This window comes from Tympanuchus pallidicinctus, unplaced genomic scaffold (genome assembly GCF_026119805.1).
Source record: "Tympanuchus pallidicinctus isolate F22 unplaced genomic scaffold, pur_lepc_1.0 scaffold49, whole genome shotgun sequence".
NCBI classification, from domain to species: Eukaryota; Metazoa; Chordata; class Aves; order Galliformes; family Phasianidae; genus Tympanuchus; species Tympanuchus pallidicinctus.
This window is the reverse complement of record NW_026294768.1, coordinates 700,216-721,600: the sequence shown is the minus strand read 5'-3', so window position 1 is coordinate 721,600 and position 21,385 is coordinate 700,216. Positions and strand designations below refer to the sequence as shown.

The window sequence follows — 21,385 nt, the reverse complement described above, 5'->3', positions numbered from 1 at the left end:
CAAACCACGGTACTTATAGTAGCAGTTTAGAAAGTACTGATGTTACACTTTCACTGCAAAAGTTTCCAAGTGACACCCCACTATAATCATTGTTACACTGAATAGAAAACATAGTAACAGCTCCACATTTTCACTGCATTAAAAACTTGCTGAATGTATTTTTTATTTTTTAAACTGATCTCTGAAGTATTGGAGAGTTCAAACAACAGAACTTAAATTCTGAGGCTTTTCTTCTGTTACATTAAGAGACTACATACAAGTCAACAAGCCTGCTGGATGTCCACCTCACGACTCTATAGTTCTTTATTCTCAATAAAATGCTGAATGGGAGAAAAAAATACAGAGAATTGGAAAAATAAGTGGCATGATGACTTGAGAAAATCAGCCAGCTAACCATTCTGCTTAGCTTTGTGTTTATTCCACTTGAAACAGCGACAGAAGATAGGAAGGGTATTCAGCTTATGTAAGTTATCTGAAGTGTGGGAATTGAAGAAATACAGTACCACAGAAGATGGGTTTTTGTAAAAAAAAAAACAGAACACCTCAAACATAATAGCTTCACTTATTGTAACTGTGGTTATTTTAAAAGATTATTGTATAAATACACTGCATAGTCAATGTGTTTGGATTTATTCTACATAACTCCAATTTAAATTACCAGAAAAAAAAATTACAGTAGTACCCACTGAAGGTGGAATCTCACATGCTAAATACAGGTGTCTACAGAAAAGGCACTTACAATTAAGTTTATTGCTCATGGTTCCCTCTACTCTGTGGAAAGAAAAAGGCACTTCTACGGGATTAGAGCAGGCATACATAAAAATAAATCAGATGAATTCTTAGTGATTACAAAAATCTGCAGATAATGCAAATAAATACTAGTAACATAGTAAATAATAATGAAATTTCACAGGTCACTTGAAACCTGTCATTTCAGAAGTTGGTCTTATCCAAAAATATTTGATAAGTTATATTTATTAACAGTCAAGTACAAAATAACCTCTTTTAATATGCCAAACATTCATAAAATAAAATAAGTTTCTGAAAAATAGCTTGGAAGAAGCTCAACATAAAAGGGGCAAACACTGACATATCTGTGTTAGAAATGGCAAGTGTTATTTTTATGTGAACAGAAAGCATACTGAAGCAAGACAACTGACTTTTTCCTTGAACAGGAACAGCGCCAACAATGGCATGGAGCCTGAATTTTAGAAGTATGTTAAAGATTGGGTATTAAACATGTCTTTAAATTAAGAATGGATGAGTATAAATGATCAGCTTAATTCAGAAGATTGAGTGGTAGCTTGATTATGCTGTAGGAAATAGAAAAATACCATAAACCGTTATTTTTAAATACTGAAAAAGTTCACTAAGTAGAAATCTGAAATAAAGCAAGTAATTAAACATTGAGGCAGTTCAGCACCAAAGCTAACTTTCAAACTAAACAGTGATTATGTTCCTGTTTCTGAGAATCACATCTTAGCAGATGTGCCACAACCAAAACAAGTTAGTCTACCTGTTGTGAAGTTAGAATAGCTATGTAATGCCTCCTTCTGACTTTAAACTCAGTGATATATATTTATACAAATAGATGGCCAAGTTACAAATGAGCACTGTAAAAACAGCCACATTTCAAATTATTCTGATAAAAACATAAAACAGTAAGTGAAAACAAAAATGTAATCTTTAAGAATTTCACTACTTTGAACAACTTTTGCAATTCATATTCCAAAATGAAGTGTGGCACTGGTGAATGAATTTCAGATTTGTTTTTTTCCCCTCCCCTGTCCTTTCTAAATACAATATCCTCACTGACTATGATTGCATATTCTGAGGATTAACTTCATAGAATTCTACATAAATCAATACCTTTAACATTCTGAAGGGAAATTATATTTTCAATACAAGATGATGCATTAGGGATGTAATTTCTTCTGAGATAAGCAATTACTTTTACGATTTTTAGAAGTAGGCACATAGTAACATTTTACTATTTATCTGATATTTTCTCAAGCATTTAATTTAAGCATCTGAGAAAAATAGATATTTTAAGATGTTTGCCACAAGATATCTTAAGAATGGAAGTTCACCAGTTAGGCAAGTTTTGAACATAATACATCTTTTAAATTTCGCTACATAATTCACTGTAATAAAGATATTAAATACTAGGTACACATTTTACTCATTTAGAAGCCAATCTTAACAGTCCAGTCTTTTCAAACTAAGAATCAAGGTAGAAACTGTAATTTTAATTTTCCATTTTTCTGTGTATGTATTTCAAATTGAGGAAATACAAAGTGAAAGCCAGACAAGAAACAAAAATCGCATGCCTCTTATCCTGACTTGTAGCCATGTGAATAGTTGCCTCAGCTTTCAGAGTTAGATACCTTTTTCTGATTAAGATTTTGTTCTTCATTCAGATCTCCAGGTTCCTTGGTATCAGTATCTATCTCTTCTTTACTTTCATGTTCATCTTCACTCGTGATAGGCCCATTTTCACATAAAGGCGTTTGAAAGTCATCATCTACCAGTGGAGGATAACTGTACTTGAAAGAATCCTAAGAAGAAAAAGGAGATTTATAAAGGACCTCTTAGGATAATGCAAAGGGCCTTTTCTACTGTTTTTAAGTGGAAATACCATCAATTCATTATACTGTTTCAAACAACTCGTAGGTTTCAATTATCCACTTTGCTTTGCATCACTGTCAAGAAAGCTTACGCTACCAATAGTTCCATTTCATCACTGATCTTATCACTGCCAGCAGCACACACTTGCAGCTCAGAAGGCAAGCAGTATCCTGGGCTGCATCAAAAGAGGGGTGGCCTGCAGGGAGAGAGAGTGACTGCTGGGCTTGTTCAGCCTGGAGAAGAGTCCCGGGAGATCTCACTGCAGCCTTCCAATATTTAAACAGAGATAATAGAAAGGAGGGAAATCAACTTTTCACACAGGTAGTTATTGACAGGACAAGGGGGAATAGTTCTAAATTAATGGAAGGGAGATGCAGATTATGTGTTGGGAAGGTTTTCACTGAAAGGGTGGTGAAGTGATGGAACTGGCTGCCAAGAGAGGCTGTGGATTCCCCACCCTTGCAGAGCTCAAGGCCAGGATGGATGGGGGTCAGGCTGATACTAGGACTTTGTGATCTTGAAGGTCTTTTCCCAACAGAGATGATTTTATCTTTTTAAAGAGCATTCCAAGTGACAGAAAAAGTCCTTTGCATTTTTAATTACGTAGTAGTCGCAATTTGAAAGTATTCTTTAAAACCTCTAATTTCAATTAATTGTGAGGATTTTTGACATTCTGCAGTTCACATTTTTGCATGCCAAATCAATTTAAAGATCTCCTTCAGAACAAATGAATAAGTAGAAGCAGCATACGAAGGTTCTCAGTGCTTCCATAACAAAGAGAAACAGTAAAAATTAGATTTTGTTAACTAGAAATGCTTTTCACCTTCCCCAATTAGTTTTTAAATGTTAGTTTTCAGTGTAAGAAAATGTTTAAATAGGGCCCTCTGTTCCTACTGCAATTTCAAACAGTCTTATACTCCTAAGTAAACTGAATTGGTCAATATCATAGCTTTGAATTCTGTGAGACGGACTGGAGCCATGCCCACAGGTCCCAAACGACACTACCCGCACAGACAAAAAAAGGCAGGTTTGTTTTCCCTGTACAACAGAAATAAATTATGTGATCCCATGAAAGAAATTTAAATAGACAGCCATCCAAAGAAACCTCAAATAAAACCACATATTTCCTGTTTATCTTTAATCAAGGTATAAAGATTTCCTATTTTTCAGGCTGAAGTAACAGTTGTAGCCCTTTAGCTGAAAGATGAAAGGAAGAAACATTCTCCAGCTCAAGCAGTTTTCAGTTGAAGGGCCTGGTGAATACGTTTAAGTAGCACTACCAGACTAATTAACTGTTAAAAGATTCCAGACAGAGAGAAATATTACGGAAGACTTGCAGAATGTTCCCCTTCACCCAAGCAATACAGAGCCTTTTCACTCCCTTCCATGGAGGACATATGGCACAGTGGCCTTGATAAAGAGATGCTATGTTTGCTGCATACTTCACTTGGCCACATTAATCCACAATGCTGGGTAATGGCAGTAGCCAAAAAGCATCTCATCATTGAGACAACTCAAAGTTTCACACTTCTCAGTCACAGTCAATCAGTTTAAGTGACACTGGCTATCTGCTAACAGGGTTGAAGTCTCAGACAGATAAACAAAACAGATTTATTTGATGTTCAATGCATCCATTTCAAAAAATGATAGTTTTCTATTATGGGACATTGGCAAGAGCCATACAAGTTTTATTCATGGTAGTGATATTTTCTAAGACTAGGTGTACACAGTGGTCATGAAATCACAAACAAAAAGCCCAGTGACGTCTTAATTAACAAATTAAATACTGACCTAAAAACAGTGCTTCAAGAAAACAAGCTATAGGCTTTCAATTTAGATAACCAAGTGAAGAGCACAGTATTCTAGTTAAAAATGCTGCTCAATCCTGGCACTAGTGCAGAGAGCAGTAAATTAATAAGGCTGAACTGCTCACCTCTGACAAAATGGGCAAATATAGAAGTTTAAAAATCCTGTTGCATGTGCACATGCTCATTCTTGAGCAAGATGAAGTTCAAGCATACGTGCAGAGTTATGAAAAAATCTACGTTGATGTTTTCCATGATCAGTATTAATTAGTATCTTAGATACTCTGCAGCCACCTGAGCCCATTATTTGTCAAAAAACATATAGATCATCCTTTTGTTTTTTTCCTTAAGTCCCCAAAGAGGTCTCAAAAATTTCTTTTGGACACCTGTATTCCATAGGATATACCTTCTCTGCACTTCCCTAAACAGTAAAACCTGGCTCTTCTAGGACAGATACCATTAGGGAGCACAGTAGAAAGGAGAGTCTATTTTGCTTGTTCAGTACTACAGCCAGAGAATACACAGATATGCCATGCTCTTCAACTGTATCATGCTGATTGCAAAACTGACCATCTATTCCTAAATGGGTAGAAATCAAAGAGGATGAAAAGAAATGGAAAGGGGAAAGATATTTGAGAGGAAAGCACAAGGAATTAGTATTTACGAATCAGATAGTACCTTAAAATAAACAGAAAACCCCATAATCCTGTCAACATTAATAGCAGTAGGTGCACTCCCTCATCAGATTTCAAGTTGACTCAGGAGAAGGCAAGGTCAATCACACCAAGAAAATACGCCTTCTCCGAAAAGATGTTGGAGCCTAACTTAATACCTGTTAACAATGTTTCCAAACAGTGACAGTTCTGAGGTTTAAAGTTCAGAACACCCACCTAACAGGTTAAATATCAAAGACACTCAATATTTAGACAAAACAACTGCAGGCTCAAAATACATGGCTTTTAAAAAGCATGCATACATTTTTTTCCTGAAAATGTAAACACACTTGGAGTCCTTGTCAAACAAACACACTTCTATTCTACTAATTTATCACTGTCACTGCAACTTATTACTGCAGATCAGTAGCTTAGGTAAACAGCCTTCAAGATTCTGGAACTTACAGACATTCCTAGAAGCTGTGCAACATGGAGCCAGTTAGCACTAGCTAAGCACTGAAACACTTCAGGATTGAAGGAGGATAGATAACCAAGTCTGCATGCTCCATATAGGCACTTAAGAAAAATAGTTAGCAAAGCCACAAGCTTCTTTCTTCGAAGAAGGAATTAGCTATGAGGAATGACAGTAGAAAACACAGAATCGTGCCTTTGGAAAAAGACGAAAAATTTCAGAGGGGCACAAAATCTATTTTCTGTTTGTACAACTTGTCATAAACCCACTCAATCTCCCTAATTCATCAGCTGGGGGAAAATAAGATAAAAGAAATGGCACTTGAAAGGGAGAGGGTGTTTTTTGTTGAAAATTTGAAAACAAGGCTCCCTGTGACTTGCAAATGAATAATTAAAATCATTCACAGAACTGATTTCCGTACTTAAGATGGCAAGATACTAAATTCTCATAAAATTAATCCATTTTTTACTGATGTGACTTACAAACCATCACTCTGACAGAATCGAGAAATTTCATATCCATGAAGTGCCAAACTGTAACACCATATAAGTTATTAAATAAACATGCCTCAATCTAACACAAAAGGATGATGGAATGTTAATATACTTACAGTTCCACCCATGTGAGGTGGCAAATATTCTCCACTGATGTATTCCTGCACATCACTCTTGTTCGTGAATTTTAGCATACTTATTGCATCAGGGCCAAGCCAACCCTTCACAATTTTAAAAGCAGCTTTAAAGGGGAAAAAAAGATACACAAGTTTGTCAAGTTTTTTGTTTTGTTGTGTTTTTTTTGCAGGTAGATCTTACAAAAGTAGTACACTATACCCCATAAAACATGGTAATACCAGTTCTGAAAATGTTAGAACGTGCAGACAAAGAAAAAAAAAAATTACTTGTAAGAAAAATATTTTATATTAAAACAAACAAACAAAACAAAACAAAAAAAAAAAAAAAAAAAAAAAAAAAAAAAACAAAACACAACCTTTTCTATAGTGGAATGAAGATAGACCACAGACTTTCAAAGGGAAGAGGATCTTTGATTTAGCCAGTGACTATTTCCCTGTCTTGGAATTTAAGTCCGGGAAGAAGAGAGCGGCACAGGGGAGAGGTGTAAAACAATTCTGTTTCAAGTCTGATTGAGGAAGATAGGAGAAGTTTTATATATTTTCTTTGCAGTTGAAATATTTTGCTGCTTTAAATGGCTCTTACTTAGATTTGGAGTGGTTTTGAACACATCAATTATTTCATTAGTGGTAAAATATGAATACACAGAAAAAACTATGGTTAAGAATATTAATTGAAACACAAATCAACGTACACAATAATTACATGGACAATGGTCATATGTCTACCTGGAAGTGTAAAACCTATTTATTTTTTTTTGACTGGTAAAAAGTATTTATCAATGATTATAGTGTTCCTAAATCATGAACTTGACTTTGAAAGGATTACAGCGGGAAACATTCAACAGACATTTATCAAAGTCTCCCAGTTTTTTAAGATAAAAAGTGAACATGAGCTCCATTTAAAGCATAACCCAAAACAGAAATGCCAGACAGAAAGACAGCTTATACTAGGTTTAAGTTACAATCTTGGTGGAAAATAAACCAACTGACTTACCATTCATTATCCATGGCATTTCAAAGATCACTATCTTCGCTGAAAAGGTAAAGGAAATAATCTGAATACTAAATGCATGCATTTCTCTGCTTATCATGAAGTGCAGCAGTAATAGTCATGGAGAAAGAGGAATATATATATATTTGAAAGTGTCACGTTTACTTCCTTGCAGAAGCCTTTGTTAATTGGTTTTTACTTGCTATATCTATTACTACAGAAAGACAGTAGGTGCTTTAAGTGAAAGATAACAAAAATGGCAGATTCCACAGTTTACAGACTTCTCTGGCTTACTACTTTCCAAATAACAAGGAACTAAGGGATAAAAAGGTTCACTTGATTTTATGTTCATAAATACATACACAACAAATTCTTTGTATATCATGAAAAGCCAGCTGATTTTGGATTTATTGTAAATAAACTTGAGATTTGAAGTTGTGCTGATTCTTACAAGCACAAACATATTCTGAATCTATAGCATGCAGTTCAGCTTTATCTAAAAAGTCAGATCTTCTGCTATGGTTGAAACACTAGATTCCAAGGACAAGTCCTTAGTTTATTTCCGAAAATGAGATAAAGTGTATGCAAAAATATTAATAAATAAACTCTCCCCCATCACTAATGATATTCTTAACTGCTCTTGTTATACAAGTCCTACACTGTATCTCACATGAAATACTTACTAAGGAAGTTTGGATAATAGTCTGTAAAACAGTTGACAATAAAACGAACAAAGTCCAAGTCCTAAAATAAAAACAGAGTAAATAACCTAAATCAAAATATTAGAATACAAATTAGTTAAAATAAAGCACTTGAGAAACAGTGCAAAAACAGTGACACTGTTATTACAGCCAGATTTTGTAATGAATGGTAACACAACAAAGGGCAAAAAAGACATTGTATGAAACAGATATATACAATAGTGTGAGGCATACCTTACTACAATACTTGAGTGAGGTGGAAAACCATAAATACTTCTATTTTCCCCGGCACTTCTAACAGAAATGACCACAACTACAAAGGAGACTTCCAGAGGCAGAACAAAATGTATTATTGATAGAGGACCTAAAATCCTCTCATAAGAACAGCACAATGGACAACTGACTTCTAAAGTGATATAAACACTCTGCTAAAATACTTACAGATAAAGCAATAAAAAAACCAAACAAACTGTAAGGACTGTCAACAAACTGAAAGCCTAATTAGTAGCTTCAGTAATTATAAAGTAACTGAAAGCTCAGATATCTCTGGAGGCAAAAGATAGCGCTCTGCAGAAGTATTTATCTCAACTGGTAGTTGCTTGTACCAAAACAGTATTTATCACTCAACAGCAATAAACACAGTGATAGATTTCCAAGTAATGATTAGAGTCTCCTGTGCATTAGCAAGCGCACTGCTCTCACTTCTGCTGTGTACCCAAACGCAATACTATCAGCTATAAGGAGGTTGGATCCATTATTTTGATGAAAGTCCACAAACACGAATTTAGATGTGAGCAGAGAATTTAATAACTGCATCAACTCTAGTTACCTGAAATGCTGCAGCAAGGCATGAACCATCAGAATTACTTGACTGCATACCAATGAGAATAGCTGACATATGAGATGAGGCTGTATTAACAATGGAGCAAACAAATGAAAAACCTTCTGGAAAATAGATTAAAACCTCAAGCTGTTTTTGGATAAAATCTATCAAGTACTCTATGTGGCTACCAACTGATATTAAAAGAAATCCCTAGCAAAGTGAGACTGTGCAATGGAAGACTTATAAACAACACTTGCTGAGATTGTCTTTGGGAGCCTCAAAAACAATAGAGAGAAGCTGAATTCATGGAGAATTCTGAATAAATATTCTGAAGAAAGAGAAAATCGAGGAGGCTGTGATTTTTATTTTTTATTTTTATTTTAACATAAGGGAAATAACAGACTTTTGTGTTTCTGTTATACAAAAATACACATTGCTGAACTAGTATCTTTTGGGTATGGATAGACAGTTCTCAAATCAGAGGTGAAAACATCAACTGTGAATCGAAAAACTGAGTTATCCCATACTTATTTGTAAAACTGTCTTCTCTGATGTTTGTGGCCCTATACTGCATGACTGCAAGGACCTAAGGCAATATTGGGTTTTGCTCATTTCGTCAGGCATTTCTACCACATAAAAAAAAGAAAGATGCCATTCAATCAAACAATAGGCAAGATCTCCAACTTAAGAATCTAAACTATTTTCGATTGTGAAGTGTGTTCTAGAAAATTAATTGCTCTGCTGAATTAAGCTGAAGAGAACACCACAGAACTCCACAGGCAGTTACTCAAAAGTTATTTTCAGAAGAGATCACTGTTTTCAAAGATGTCAGCTACTGCATCTACAGGTCTGAGTACTTCACCATTACCACATTTTTCCATCCCTCACTCTTGACAGATTTTGCTTTGTTGAGGAAAAAAAAAAACAAAAAAACAACAAAAAACACAATGAAGCCTGAACTACTGAGAATGAAGCTACAACTATATTCACAACAAAAGGGGGCTCAGCCTATTGCCTTTTGGGTGCTTAAAAATGAAGTCCTGCTATTGTTATCCATAACAGTTGATAAACCAAACTGGTAAGTAACTACTGCACAGGAATCATTTTGACTCAGTCATTTATCAAATTAAAAGTTTTCAGTGTACTACATCAAATATAATGTGATATGCAGGAGCACGTAATATTAAACAAATTTTAATATGCAAGAAAGAATTCCAGAAATTGCTTATGTCACAGGAACAAGCCCTACTCATTTGCTGTGAGTAACTGCTACGTTACTTAGGTTTAAAAGACTGCACAGATAATCATCTTCTGCTATGGAGAAACACAGAATCACAGAATTGCAGTGGTTGGAAGGTGCCTCAAGAGATCATTCAGTCCAACTAAAGCAGATACTCTACAGTAGATCAAATAATTCAAAAAGCAAGCAGGAAAAAAAAAAAAAGCAATAAGCATACTTACTATGTGACTGATTCCAGTTTCAGCCATGTCAAATACCACCGTTAAGGGCTTTCCATGATCCCTCTTGGCATAATGTTCCAACCAGAAAGCTACGAGTTTCTTTTTATCAAGTTGCTGTTTTTGATCCCTTACATGAAGTTTCACTTTGAACCAAACTGGTGAAAGGAAAAAGAAGCACACAGAAAATGAACCAAGGAAGCAAAATTAATTGAAGCCATTACTTGTATAACTACATAGATGCACTGTGAAATTTACCAATGCCTCAGTGCCTGTACTCCAACTAAAGATTCTACCGTGACACTGAACAGTCAGTGGGACAACAATATATTTTTCCTTTTTCTTCCTAACATCTTTTGTATTAAGACAAAAAGCCAAGAATTGCAGAAGACAAGGAACAGCAGATAAGGAAAACACTCTTCATGCACCTTTTAAAGACTTTTACTACTTATCAAGAAAATTAATTAATTATTTAAAATTAAATACATGTTGTCCTCGGCTATTATGACCTGTACGTTATTCCAAGTATTGCTGTGGTTGACCTTTACACTTTTTTTCTGCCTAAATTTTCTGTACTGTTGAAGTTGGCATGTTCTGAACAGAACTATATGTGCATTATTCTAAATTACATAAAAAGCAACAGACCTTCTTAAAATAAAATCAAGAAATCCAGAAGATGAGTAACATTACTTCAATAAAAGCCTGATATTTAATCTTCTGGAATAAGAAATGACTCACATAGAGACAAGTTTATCTTGTAAGAAGCTGATTTCCAAGTAACAGACTTCATAAGAATGCCTGAAACCAAATGACTGGTTATACTATGAAGTGATAGAAGTATTCAAGAGGTCCAACATGAAACACACTCATTTTCCGTACCTCTTCAACAGAAAAATAGACAAGTCCTAGAAATAACTGTAGATGCACTAACATTTTTCTCCCTGAAACCTAGAAAAGTTTTATATAAAGTAATACTTTTTTCCTGTCAATGTCTTTTACTTCCTTAAGTTCGTTCTATGAATTGCATGGAAGAAAATTTTCCATTTCACATACAGAGAAAAAAAAAAAAAAAAAAAAAAAAAAAGATTTAAGTGTAATACATTAACTGAATTCTCTAAATTTCAGAAAGATACTCTATTTGAAGTATTTGAAGCAGAATTCTCATGAAAGTAACCAACATTTTTCAAAGAATTTCTATCTAGTTTAAAAAATCTACTTCTGATAATGGTGAAAATAGAGCATGTGGCACAAGAAACATTTCTCAAATGCTACTTAATCAGTAACTCTTAACTACTGCACAATCTGAATTTGCATGCTGAGATATTCTCAATTGCTAACATTCCTTGAAGAAACAATTGGGGGTGGGAAATAGAGACATTAATTATCAGTGACAATAAAATAAAAATGTTATTCAGTGATCTGATTTGCACGCATTCTTGTCATGAGGCAGTTCCACAGTTTTCTCAGTTTTCATCAAAATAAGTTTGTCTTATTACTTCACTTTCCAATCTCACAAAATTGAACCAACCAGTATAATCACATTCAGCTTTTTAAGTAAATACTATAAAAATGTATCATCACCACTTATCCTTGATTAGTTACCTTGGAAGACCAAACGAAAATCATGAAGCATAATACAGCAATTGTTCACAAAGCACTCGTAACTTACATGGATAAGATAAAGATCTCGACAAAATAGACCCTTGGAATAGAAACTGTACTTTTCTGGTCACAGTACTGTTAGAAAACCAGCGGGTTAGTTCTTTAAACTCAGTCGTTTATAAGAGACAAGGCTGCAAATCTATTTTTGGATGAAAAAACAGTTTTGGCAAAAGAAGAAAAAGCACAATTTTAGATTTGAAGATCTATTTTCCTCCCGTCTTTGGTTCAAGATTGTTTGGATAGTCTACTAGGTGATTTTTCTAAAGTTGTCTTCTTTTTTTTTTTTTTCCAATAGTTTTTAAGGTTATTTACTTTTAATTGCATGAGATGATGTAGCAAATTCAGTAACAGAAAATGATATTGCCTATATTGCCCATCTACATACAACAGTCAAGTAAAAGTCAAGAGTATTTCAGGAAATACCTACTGTTGCTCTACACATTTTATTCCTTACTCCTCAGTTAAACATACAATTCAGGATTTCACTCTCCAAGAGTTTTCAGCTGCTCACAGTATTACTGAATATTCCTGCGTCATAAGAACACACAAAAAAATTTGCAAACCACTGCAAATATGTGAGAACTGTATGTGGGCTGTCAGAAAAGCAGCAGCAAATGAAGCTCTGCTGTTATCAACACTTACTTTACTTATATATGCATTACAGTAGATACAGAAATAATGCGCTTCAACAGAGAAGGTAAAAACTTTGGCAGTTAGGATTAAAGGCTTACGATTCTTGAAAATTGCTGAAAAAGTTTGCTTATTTCACTTCTGTAATCCACAGAAGATTCCACACTGACTGAAAGTCATCAATTTCTAATCTCATTTAGTAAAAACCGCTGCCAATACCTCCGTTCTTTTAGTTTCAAATAACTTCTTCTCCAAAACAGATGCTGCTAAAATGCTTAGAAAAAAAGTAATACAGGATGACTGATTATGTTTTGTGTAACTTACATAATTTATAGCCTTCTTTATCATATCCATGCAGAAAGAGAGCACCACTTTCAAACAACCATTTTGGAAGGACAGATTCAGTCAAATCTGCAAAGCCAAATGAAAGATCATTTCAACGATCAGGTTAATAATTACATCTCTGTTAAAAATGCAAAAATCCATCAACAAAATACAGAAGTGCCTTTGTAAGCATTCATCCAAGACATATGCAAACATAATACAAAAATGGGGCTAATTTGAGAATTTTACTATCTTCTTCCTCTCAAGCTGCACAGCAGGATTGAGGTACAGATACAGATTTAGAAGAAAGAAAAAAAATACTGCCATGTTTAGTTTTAGGCCCATATCTACAGCCCTTCATGCTTTATCCTTTTTTAAATCAGACTGTAGTTCTTGTAAAGTTCATCTTCAAAACACTCCCATGAAACAAAAATGTACACCTATTCTACCTAGAGTATCAAGCCATTGTTGCAGGTAGCAAAACATTTGACCTGACTGTTATTTGAATTCATTAATATTTTGAGGTCCATTTTAGTTGTGGAGGAATTAAGAGGTTGAGCCCCTGCAATTACACAAAGAAAACTAAAGATAGCTACTTTCCTTCTTCCCCTTGCAAGACATACAGAAGTACAGCTTGATGATAAGAGCAGCTAAGTTTTAGAAACCCAGTTTTCTAAATTGGGTTAAAAAAAAAGAGTTACTGCTTAGTACTCCGTGGTATTTATACAATATTTAAGAGCAAGAGCCTTAAAGAAACTAGAGACAGAGGTTAGATGCAGTTCAAAAGGAAAGCAACATACATCATCACAAGAATTACATAACACAGCTTACCATTGACAGCATATTCTTTCCTCCACTGAAAGCTCTCGTCAATCATCTTCAATGTATCATCCACAACGTCATGACGCCAAATCAGGTAATTTTCAACCCATTTGTCATCTTGCTGAAGTCTTTCCACATCTCTAGAATCGTACTTATCTGATTTATCTAGCAAACAAAACAACTATTGTAAGAATATAGCATTTGCAATGCATATACCAAAAGGAGATTCGTAATGTTTCAACCCTACTAAATATACTACATATAAAGACTTTCTTCCAGTCTCATCATTTAGCAGATAAAAGTTTTCAATTATTTTCTTACGTTATCTACTGTGAAGATATTTAGAAACACTACCAGATTATTCTTAGTAGAAAAATAATTTGTGATTCTTATTCAAATTAAAAAAAAAAAAAAAAAAAAAAAAAACATCAGAAATAGAGAAGATGGGGGGTGGGGGGGAAGGGAAGTACAGTTCTTCAAAGACAAAACCAAGTTTGTCTACTTAACACGTAAGCAGGCACACAGTCTGAGTACTGGTGGGTACCTATATACCAAGAATTAGGTAGCTTAAGCTTGTGCTGTCTAACTTACAGGCATCATCACAATGACAGACCAAGAAGTGTCAGAACAGATATATAAAAATGACTACATTTGATTGTGCTTTATATATCATCACATTAGATATTTCCTTTAAAAAGATTTTATACTTGGCATAGACTGTTACTTTAGTGAAAACAAAATGAAGCACTCAGTATGAAACAGAAGCTTCTGCTACTCTTTGCTTTATTACAACTATTTATCCCCAGCATGGTTTTTGTTGTTGCTGTTGTTTTTTAAACAGGTAAGTTTGTTATAAAAATGCCAAAGTCAATCTAGTTTTATTGAAGATATGCTTAAAGAACAACACCTAAGTTTTTACTTCAGTGTTCCTCTTTCGCCTTACAGTCTGCATTCATTGGAATGCAAATGAAGCAAGAAAATTGAAACAGGCTCCTGAAGGCAACTGATAAGCATCTCTTTGCTGATCACCGAAACACATAAGCTCACTTGAACTGGTCAGTGATTTGCTCCGTTCATTTTCAGGGTGAGAAATTTTAACAGTGGTTCTTAATTAGATGTTACTTTTGCACATAGTTGAAAATTGTTCTTCAGCAGCAATCAATTCTAAGAAACTACTTTTGGGCAGAGACATCACAGTTGAATTATTTCTAACTGCTAGTGGATGGTTTAGGGATACCTACTTCAATCAGAAACCTTAACTCAGAGGAACACATTAAGAAAAGCACATTATGTTCTGCTAATATTTTTAATTCCATGGAGCTACATGTCAAGATAACACTTCACTGACATTTTAATTTATAGTCTCAGTTTCCTGCCACACAATCAATTTAAAATATGAGTAAGCAAGAATTTTAAATGCATTCATCCACTCAGATTGCAGCTTTATTTGTCCCGTGCACATCTTGACATCTAACTGCTTTTCACATGCATTATTCGCTTAGTTTCCTCTTCTTCATTACGTTTCAAGCGTTTGCTTCCTTTGACCCCATCCCACCACCTTACCTTGTTCCTTAGCCAAGCCTAGAGTCAATCCCACTTCCTTAGTTCCCTTCCTGCCCGTCAGCCTATTACCCACTAAAAGCTCTTTCAGTTCCTTCTCTGATCATTTCCATAATCGCATCAGACAACTTGCTCCCTGTATTCTGACTAAGCACAGGTCTGAATACCCAACACATGACAGCCTGAAATGCTCTTCAACTTCTCTGTGGATCTAGGTCAGCCACAGGCAGAAAAAGTTGCAAAGATTTTGCATATTTAGTTCTGCAAAGTCTAAACTGCTTATTTGAAACTTTATTATTCCTGAAATGATTTACGATTTGGATACTTTTGCCTGAGAAAGACTAACAGTATCTAGTTTCAAGTTAGAATAAAAAATAACAACAGAGAGAAGAAAGGTGACCTCAGGAACCAACGCCAGCTGACACCATAGCTATTTTGCAAATTCAAACAGGTCACTAAATCAGGTTTTATAAAGTCAAAAAGGTAGAAAGACTCCACATCATCTTCTGGTGTAGCATGCACTCAGTCCAAATCCCCTTCAAAGATACTACAATATACAGTAGCTAAGCTGCCAGATCCACCATGAGCTACAGTAAAAGTAGCACTGGCTTCTCTTAGCCTTGGAGTATTAGCTATCCCTCTGACATGGACTTATTGAATATGCCACGCTGGCTATCTGTACCATTTATGACTACTCATAGCCACAGCAAACGAGGGCTTTGAAGTACTAAACACTTAGTTCACATCAGCGTTATATATCTAGCACAATAACTTACAACTACTACTGCTATTAATAAGCAAAACGCTTGCCCAAGACCCATTCCATATACATCCTATTTGTAAAGAGGATTTAAGTATTGCATAAATAAAGAAAAAAAGCACACACACCACAAAGCAGAAACTAAAAGGATTCACACTGTTTTTTGAGGCTCCTTCTGCACACATTACATATTTGGGAATACAACTATCAAAAGAGTGACAGAATAGTACATCTTGTATCAAATAATAATTTAAATACACTTGCATATTTTGTGGAAGGTGCTTCATAATACTCATTTCTGGGCCACCAACAGATTTTCCCAAACTCTGAACTTACAGAATATTGAAAAACAGAAATTTAACTTAATTCATGCTTCACAAAACTGAAAGTAAAAGAACATAGAAAACATGGTATACAAACTTTTAAAATCAAAAGCAAAGAAAGCTGGATTGACAGGTAAGGAAAGCAGAAAACTGAGTTCCCTCTCACCCTCTTCAGCCACTAAACTCAACAAGGTGGCACACAGTATGAATTTAATTCCAAATCAGAAGCAACCAGTCAAATTCTGCCTCCGCATGCACTTGTAGAACACCCTTATTTTAGTCAAGGAAGCACAGCAAGACTTGATAGAGCAACATGAGCACTGACTGCTGTTTTAACCTTACCTGATTTATCCAATTCTCGCTAGAAAATAAATAAAATTTAGAATGAGAATGTGAATCCAAAATCGAAATGTATTATATCACGCATAAAACAATGATTTGAAGTCATTCCAGTAATCCAGTCACTGAAAATACATCCATTTAAGGGAGGAACTGCTCTTCAAATCTCTGCATGGCTCATAACTCTATAGGCATCTGGAAACTTATTTCCAAACAACACTATTAAAAAATCAGAATGCTTCTAAATTCAAGTTAATCATGCAACATTTAAACGCAGTTACTGAATTATTGGAAGTTACTGGATTCAAAATAGAATAAACTGAAAGAAAGTAAATCCTTCTCATTCTCAAAATATAGTTTACACACATTCTGCATCACAGCGGTTAGTAGGACAAAATGAAACACAAGTGGAGGAGCACTGAAATGGAAACTCAAATGGAACTATAAATCGAAGTATCTTACTTCAGATACAATCTCTAAGCCCAATCACATAACACCTGTCAACATCTCTTTATGGTTTAATTAGTTTGATGGGGTTTTTTTTGCCCCTACCAGCAAGTTAAACACTTGGCTTCTCACACATGCAGAGCTACCCCACAGTTTGGTCAGCCCCTACTCAGGAAGGTGGGCATCTCTACCATTTAGTCCATAATCAACATCTTCTAAGGTATTTCTATTTAATCTGAAGGGAAGCAAGGAGTGTTCCAAGCAATGGTGTTCGCAGCTTCTTCTGTTCAGTTAACAAAAGCTGCAAACTCAGTAACAGCACCAAGCTTTTGTTGAACATTTCATAGCTAAGAAATGAGTCTATAAGCATGGAAGCCTGGTTTCTCCTTCAGCTTAAAGAGAGCCACCCCCCACTATCTTGCAGAGGAGCCCCACAGATAGTGGAAAAGACAAAGCAGGAACATGGCAAGAATCTTTTTCTGAGCTGCATAGTGACTAACCAAGCTCAGATCCAGAAAAGAGAAAGCACATACTGCTTACCTAATTGGATTCTTACCAGAGATCACTTATATATATATATATACATACATACACACATACATAAATACATATATATATATATATACACATACATATATATAGAACTGGTTTAAATATACTATACAACAGTCAAAAAAGAAAGGAGAGGTAGTCAAAACTAGTTCTCTTCACAACTAACAAGCCTTCAGAAAACTGAAAGAGCAAAAAGATGGATCAGATCCCACATACAACTTTTAAGGTTTCAAACTTCATGATCTTGTTTAACCTTTTTAAAAAAAGACAGCAACTTCAAATTACTTCCATTTTCTCATTGAACATTTGAGGTAACTGGAAAGCAGAAAAACCTCATTTTGACCAGCCACTTCTTCCCATTACTCAGCTTCCTTTTTTCTTGTCTAAGTGCAGGGTTCTGATTTACATTACTTTGGTTTGTTGGGGACACATCCTGCTCTATTAATAGGTATTGTCTTCCAGTTGAGAAAACTAAGGTCAAACTATGATTTAATTATCGTCTTCTAAGACAGAAGTCTCTATACTACTACTACAACACAAAACCACTCAAACTCCAAAAATCGTGTAAAACCAAAGAAACAAGTACTTTCACAACACTCTCTTTTTATTTTTTGTGCAAGTTTCATCTATGTTACCAGGAGATAAAACTGCATAATGTTTTCTTTAGGAAATTTTTAGGAGAAGAGATAGAAATTTCACAAGATTCAACAAGAATAGAAAAAATACAAGACTGGAAAATACAAAGCAGAAAAAGACGCAGTACAGTTAATTTCCACACTAAGATATCCTAGAGAAGTTAATAATTTACAATCTCTAATAGCTCCTCCCTCTGTGAAGAACTCTATCTAGAAAAGATGTTACAGAATAGAAGTCACGTAACGAACCCAAGAAGTGGGGATGGCAACTACATACCTACAACAAGAACAAAAAAAATCACCCAAAACCACTTTGTTACACTACAGAATTGGAATAGGCATTAAACAAGCCTTTCAGTTCAACCAACACTGTTCTAAATGATATTTCAGTCAAGAAGCCTTGTGTCTGAAACTGTCATAATTATTCCTCTAGTCATAGCCAGGAAAAGGAAACCCACTGTTAGAAGTCAAAAGTCAATTACATGTTAAGTACTTTAACCACACAGATTTGTGCCTTCAATTGTTAAGTGAGGAAATCTGCAAGGCTGAAAGCAGTTTAAAAATGTCTGTAGCCATGCAGGGACTGAGATGAGGAAAACAAAATCACTTCCACCCAATAAGGAGCTGTTCCAATTCAACAAAATAAAACTAAAAGATATAAATAAAATATCTGCCTCCAAAAGAGATAAGTTTAAACTTTCAGCAAAAGTGTCCAATCTCAGTGATTCTAAAATTTACTTTCAACAGGAAGGTCAGACATCGGTATCACAGCTTTCTATACAAGTCTGCTTGCTAACCTGTCCATACAAGTTTCCTGTCTTACCCTTCCAACATTTCTCAGTCTTAAAGCCAAGAATCTGTAAAAACAAATTTTTCAGAGCATAAATAAGGAAGGTATTCAAAACATTATCCTAACAGTTTTCAACAAGTCATGTCACTAAGCTGTTTTGAGAATGGCACATACACCTAGAACTGTATTTGCATTTGACCAATTTGATTTAACTTTTTGCTATTGGCTTAAAGTCATGACGAAATTTAATCTTTAAGCTGCTGTGGGAAACGTCTTCTTCAAAGCTGGTTTTTTTGTTTGGTTGGTTTTTGGTTTGTTTTTTTTTTCTGAAAATTAAGCTTTAAATAAAGTAAAAATGAAGAGGATGCAAATAGAGAGGGAGAAGGAATACAGGCAAAAGAAATATGCAAAAAGAAGAGTGGAAAAACAGAATTCTTGACTAAAAAGTTCTACCAAGATTTTATCACAAATAATTCCCATTGAACATTAAAAAGAAAATTAGTAGTCCAGGAACGACATGTAGTTTCAGTAATCCTTTAACAAGTAAAATCCACTGAAGAATGAGACAAAACTGTTTGCTAGAAAACACTGACAGTACCAGTCAGTGCTGGACAATAATCATCTTTTCTCATTGTTTCTGTCACCACCCAGATCATTTACATTTATCAGCTCTCACAAACAACCCAAACAGACAGAAGAGAAATCAGGCCCCAAACTGCCAGAATAAGGCACTGTCCACTTACCACAAACAGCACTAAGAGAAACTTTCACATGCTGAAATGCAAGGGCTTTAATTACTACTAGGAAAAACATTCTTCACATGCTCTGAAGTTTTGTCTTCCAAATACAGACAGCATTCACCATGGACAACAGAAAAAAAAGCAAACAATCAAGCAACACAAGATCTCAGTTAACAAAAAGTGCTGTTCTGAAGTAGGATTCACAGTGGCCAAGTTTTCCTTCTAGATCCCCTGAGAGGCCACAAGTTCAGCAATGTTAGCAAGAAACTTCCCACGCAAACTTCACGGAGATGAGCCACTAAGGCTCTTGTACACTATTTTCCAAACCCTATCTGACTATTAAAAGGATTCTTTTACTTAGTCACATAGATGTGACAGCTGTTCAGATGTTTAATCCAATAAATGGATTTCTAGAGCTTTTAGATGAAAATTTTCAAGGCAGAATGGGAGAAGTCAAGACTGCAGTGTTTAAGTTGGTCGTAACTTTTAAGTAAGATATTCCTCCATGTATTAGTTGTGGCAGTTCATATAAGACTTTTCCGAACCATCTATAAACTTCAAAATGTCCTGCATAAATTGAAAACATTGTATTCTGTCAATGAATGATTTCAACCAAAATAAGGACTTAAAAAGGCCCTTTAAATTTTCATTTCACAACAATACACAGTACTACAAATCATCACAGCATAATATCCATTAGAAAATCTGCCTGCATGAGGGGAACCCAGCAAGAAGAGTTTCAAGAAGTGATTCTTTCCTATTATAATGCAATCACAAAGTCTCAGGAATAATCAGGACCACTGCTTTCCTCAGAGTGAGAATAAAACAGTTGAAGCTGTAACTTCCTAGAAATATAAGCATCCTGAAAATTTTGCTCAAGTTTCAACACTTGCAGCTCACCTGAAAAAGGAATTAGATTCACTCTATAGAGGCTCACTATTCCAGAACCACACTGAACTTTCTGTGAACGTATTAGTTTCTCAGTGTACCCTGACAGCAGCTTCACTTTTTCAAGGAGACTACAATTGCTCAATATCAAGCAACCACTTGCACCTTTAGAACACAGAAAGTTGCATGGATCCAAGACCCTTCAGAGATCCTTTCAACTAAGAGAAAAGATTAAAAATATATATATATATATGTTTTTTAGAATATGCACAATAAAGGTAGGAGGACCATAAACACACTGAAACTTTGTGGTTTTCATACTTTAAATGGGTGTGACAACATTAATTTGCTTGTGGCATTCCTAAATTTTAGATAGGGTTTAAAAAAAAAAAAATGTCTTGAAAGGGTAAGATCCCTAAACCACAACCCAAAAAAGGACTTACTAAGGAAGCACATGCTCAAAACACTGCAGAGAGGATTATAGTCTCCCATGCAACAATTATGTGTTATTTTAATGACTCTTAACAACCAGTCAAACAGAGGCTTCATTACAGCTACAGCTAAGTAGCATGGAGGTACATGGAGTTGCAGATTTCTAAGGGGAATACTTCTATGAAAACAGGCTGAGGGAGCCAAGCTTGTTCAGCTGGGAGATGAGAAGGCTACAGGGAGACCGTCTTTTGGTACTTGAAGGGAGCTTATGAACATGAAGGAGACTGCTTTTTTACATGGGCATGTAGCAATAGAACAA

At 35.0% G+C, this 21,385-nt stretch overlaps 1 protein-coding gene across 3 annotated transcripts in view; it reads right to left on the bottom strand.

The window, feature by feature from the left end:
* MOSPD2 (motile sperm domain containing 2) overlaps positions 1-21,385 on the bottom strand; it is a 32,068-nt gene that overhangs the window by 9,037 nt on the left and 1,646 nt on the right. For all 3 annotated transcript variants that reach the window (XM_052703138.1, XM_052703139.1, XM_052703141.1), the window contains 7 exons: positions 13,610-13,765; positions 12,779-12,865; positions 10,166-10,320; positions 7,864-7,924; positions 7,184-7,222; positions 6,169-6,293; positions 2,388-2,558 (listed from right to left, as the gene is read on the bottom strand). In XM_052703138.1, the coding sequence (XP_052559098.1) occupies positions 2,388-2,558; positions 6,169-6,293; positions 7,184-7,222; positions 7,864-7,924; positions 10,166-10,320; positions 12,779-12,865; positions 13,610-13,765 (794 nt within the window). The remainder of the gene's footprint in view (positions 1-2,387; positions 2,559-6,168; positions 6,294-7,183; positions 7,223-7,863; positions 7,925-10,165; positions 10,321-12,778; positions 12,866-13,609; positions 13,766-21,385) is intronic.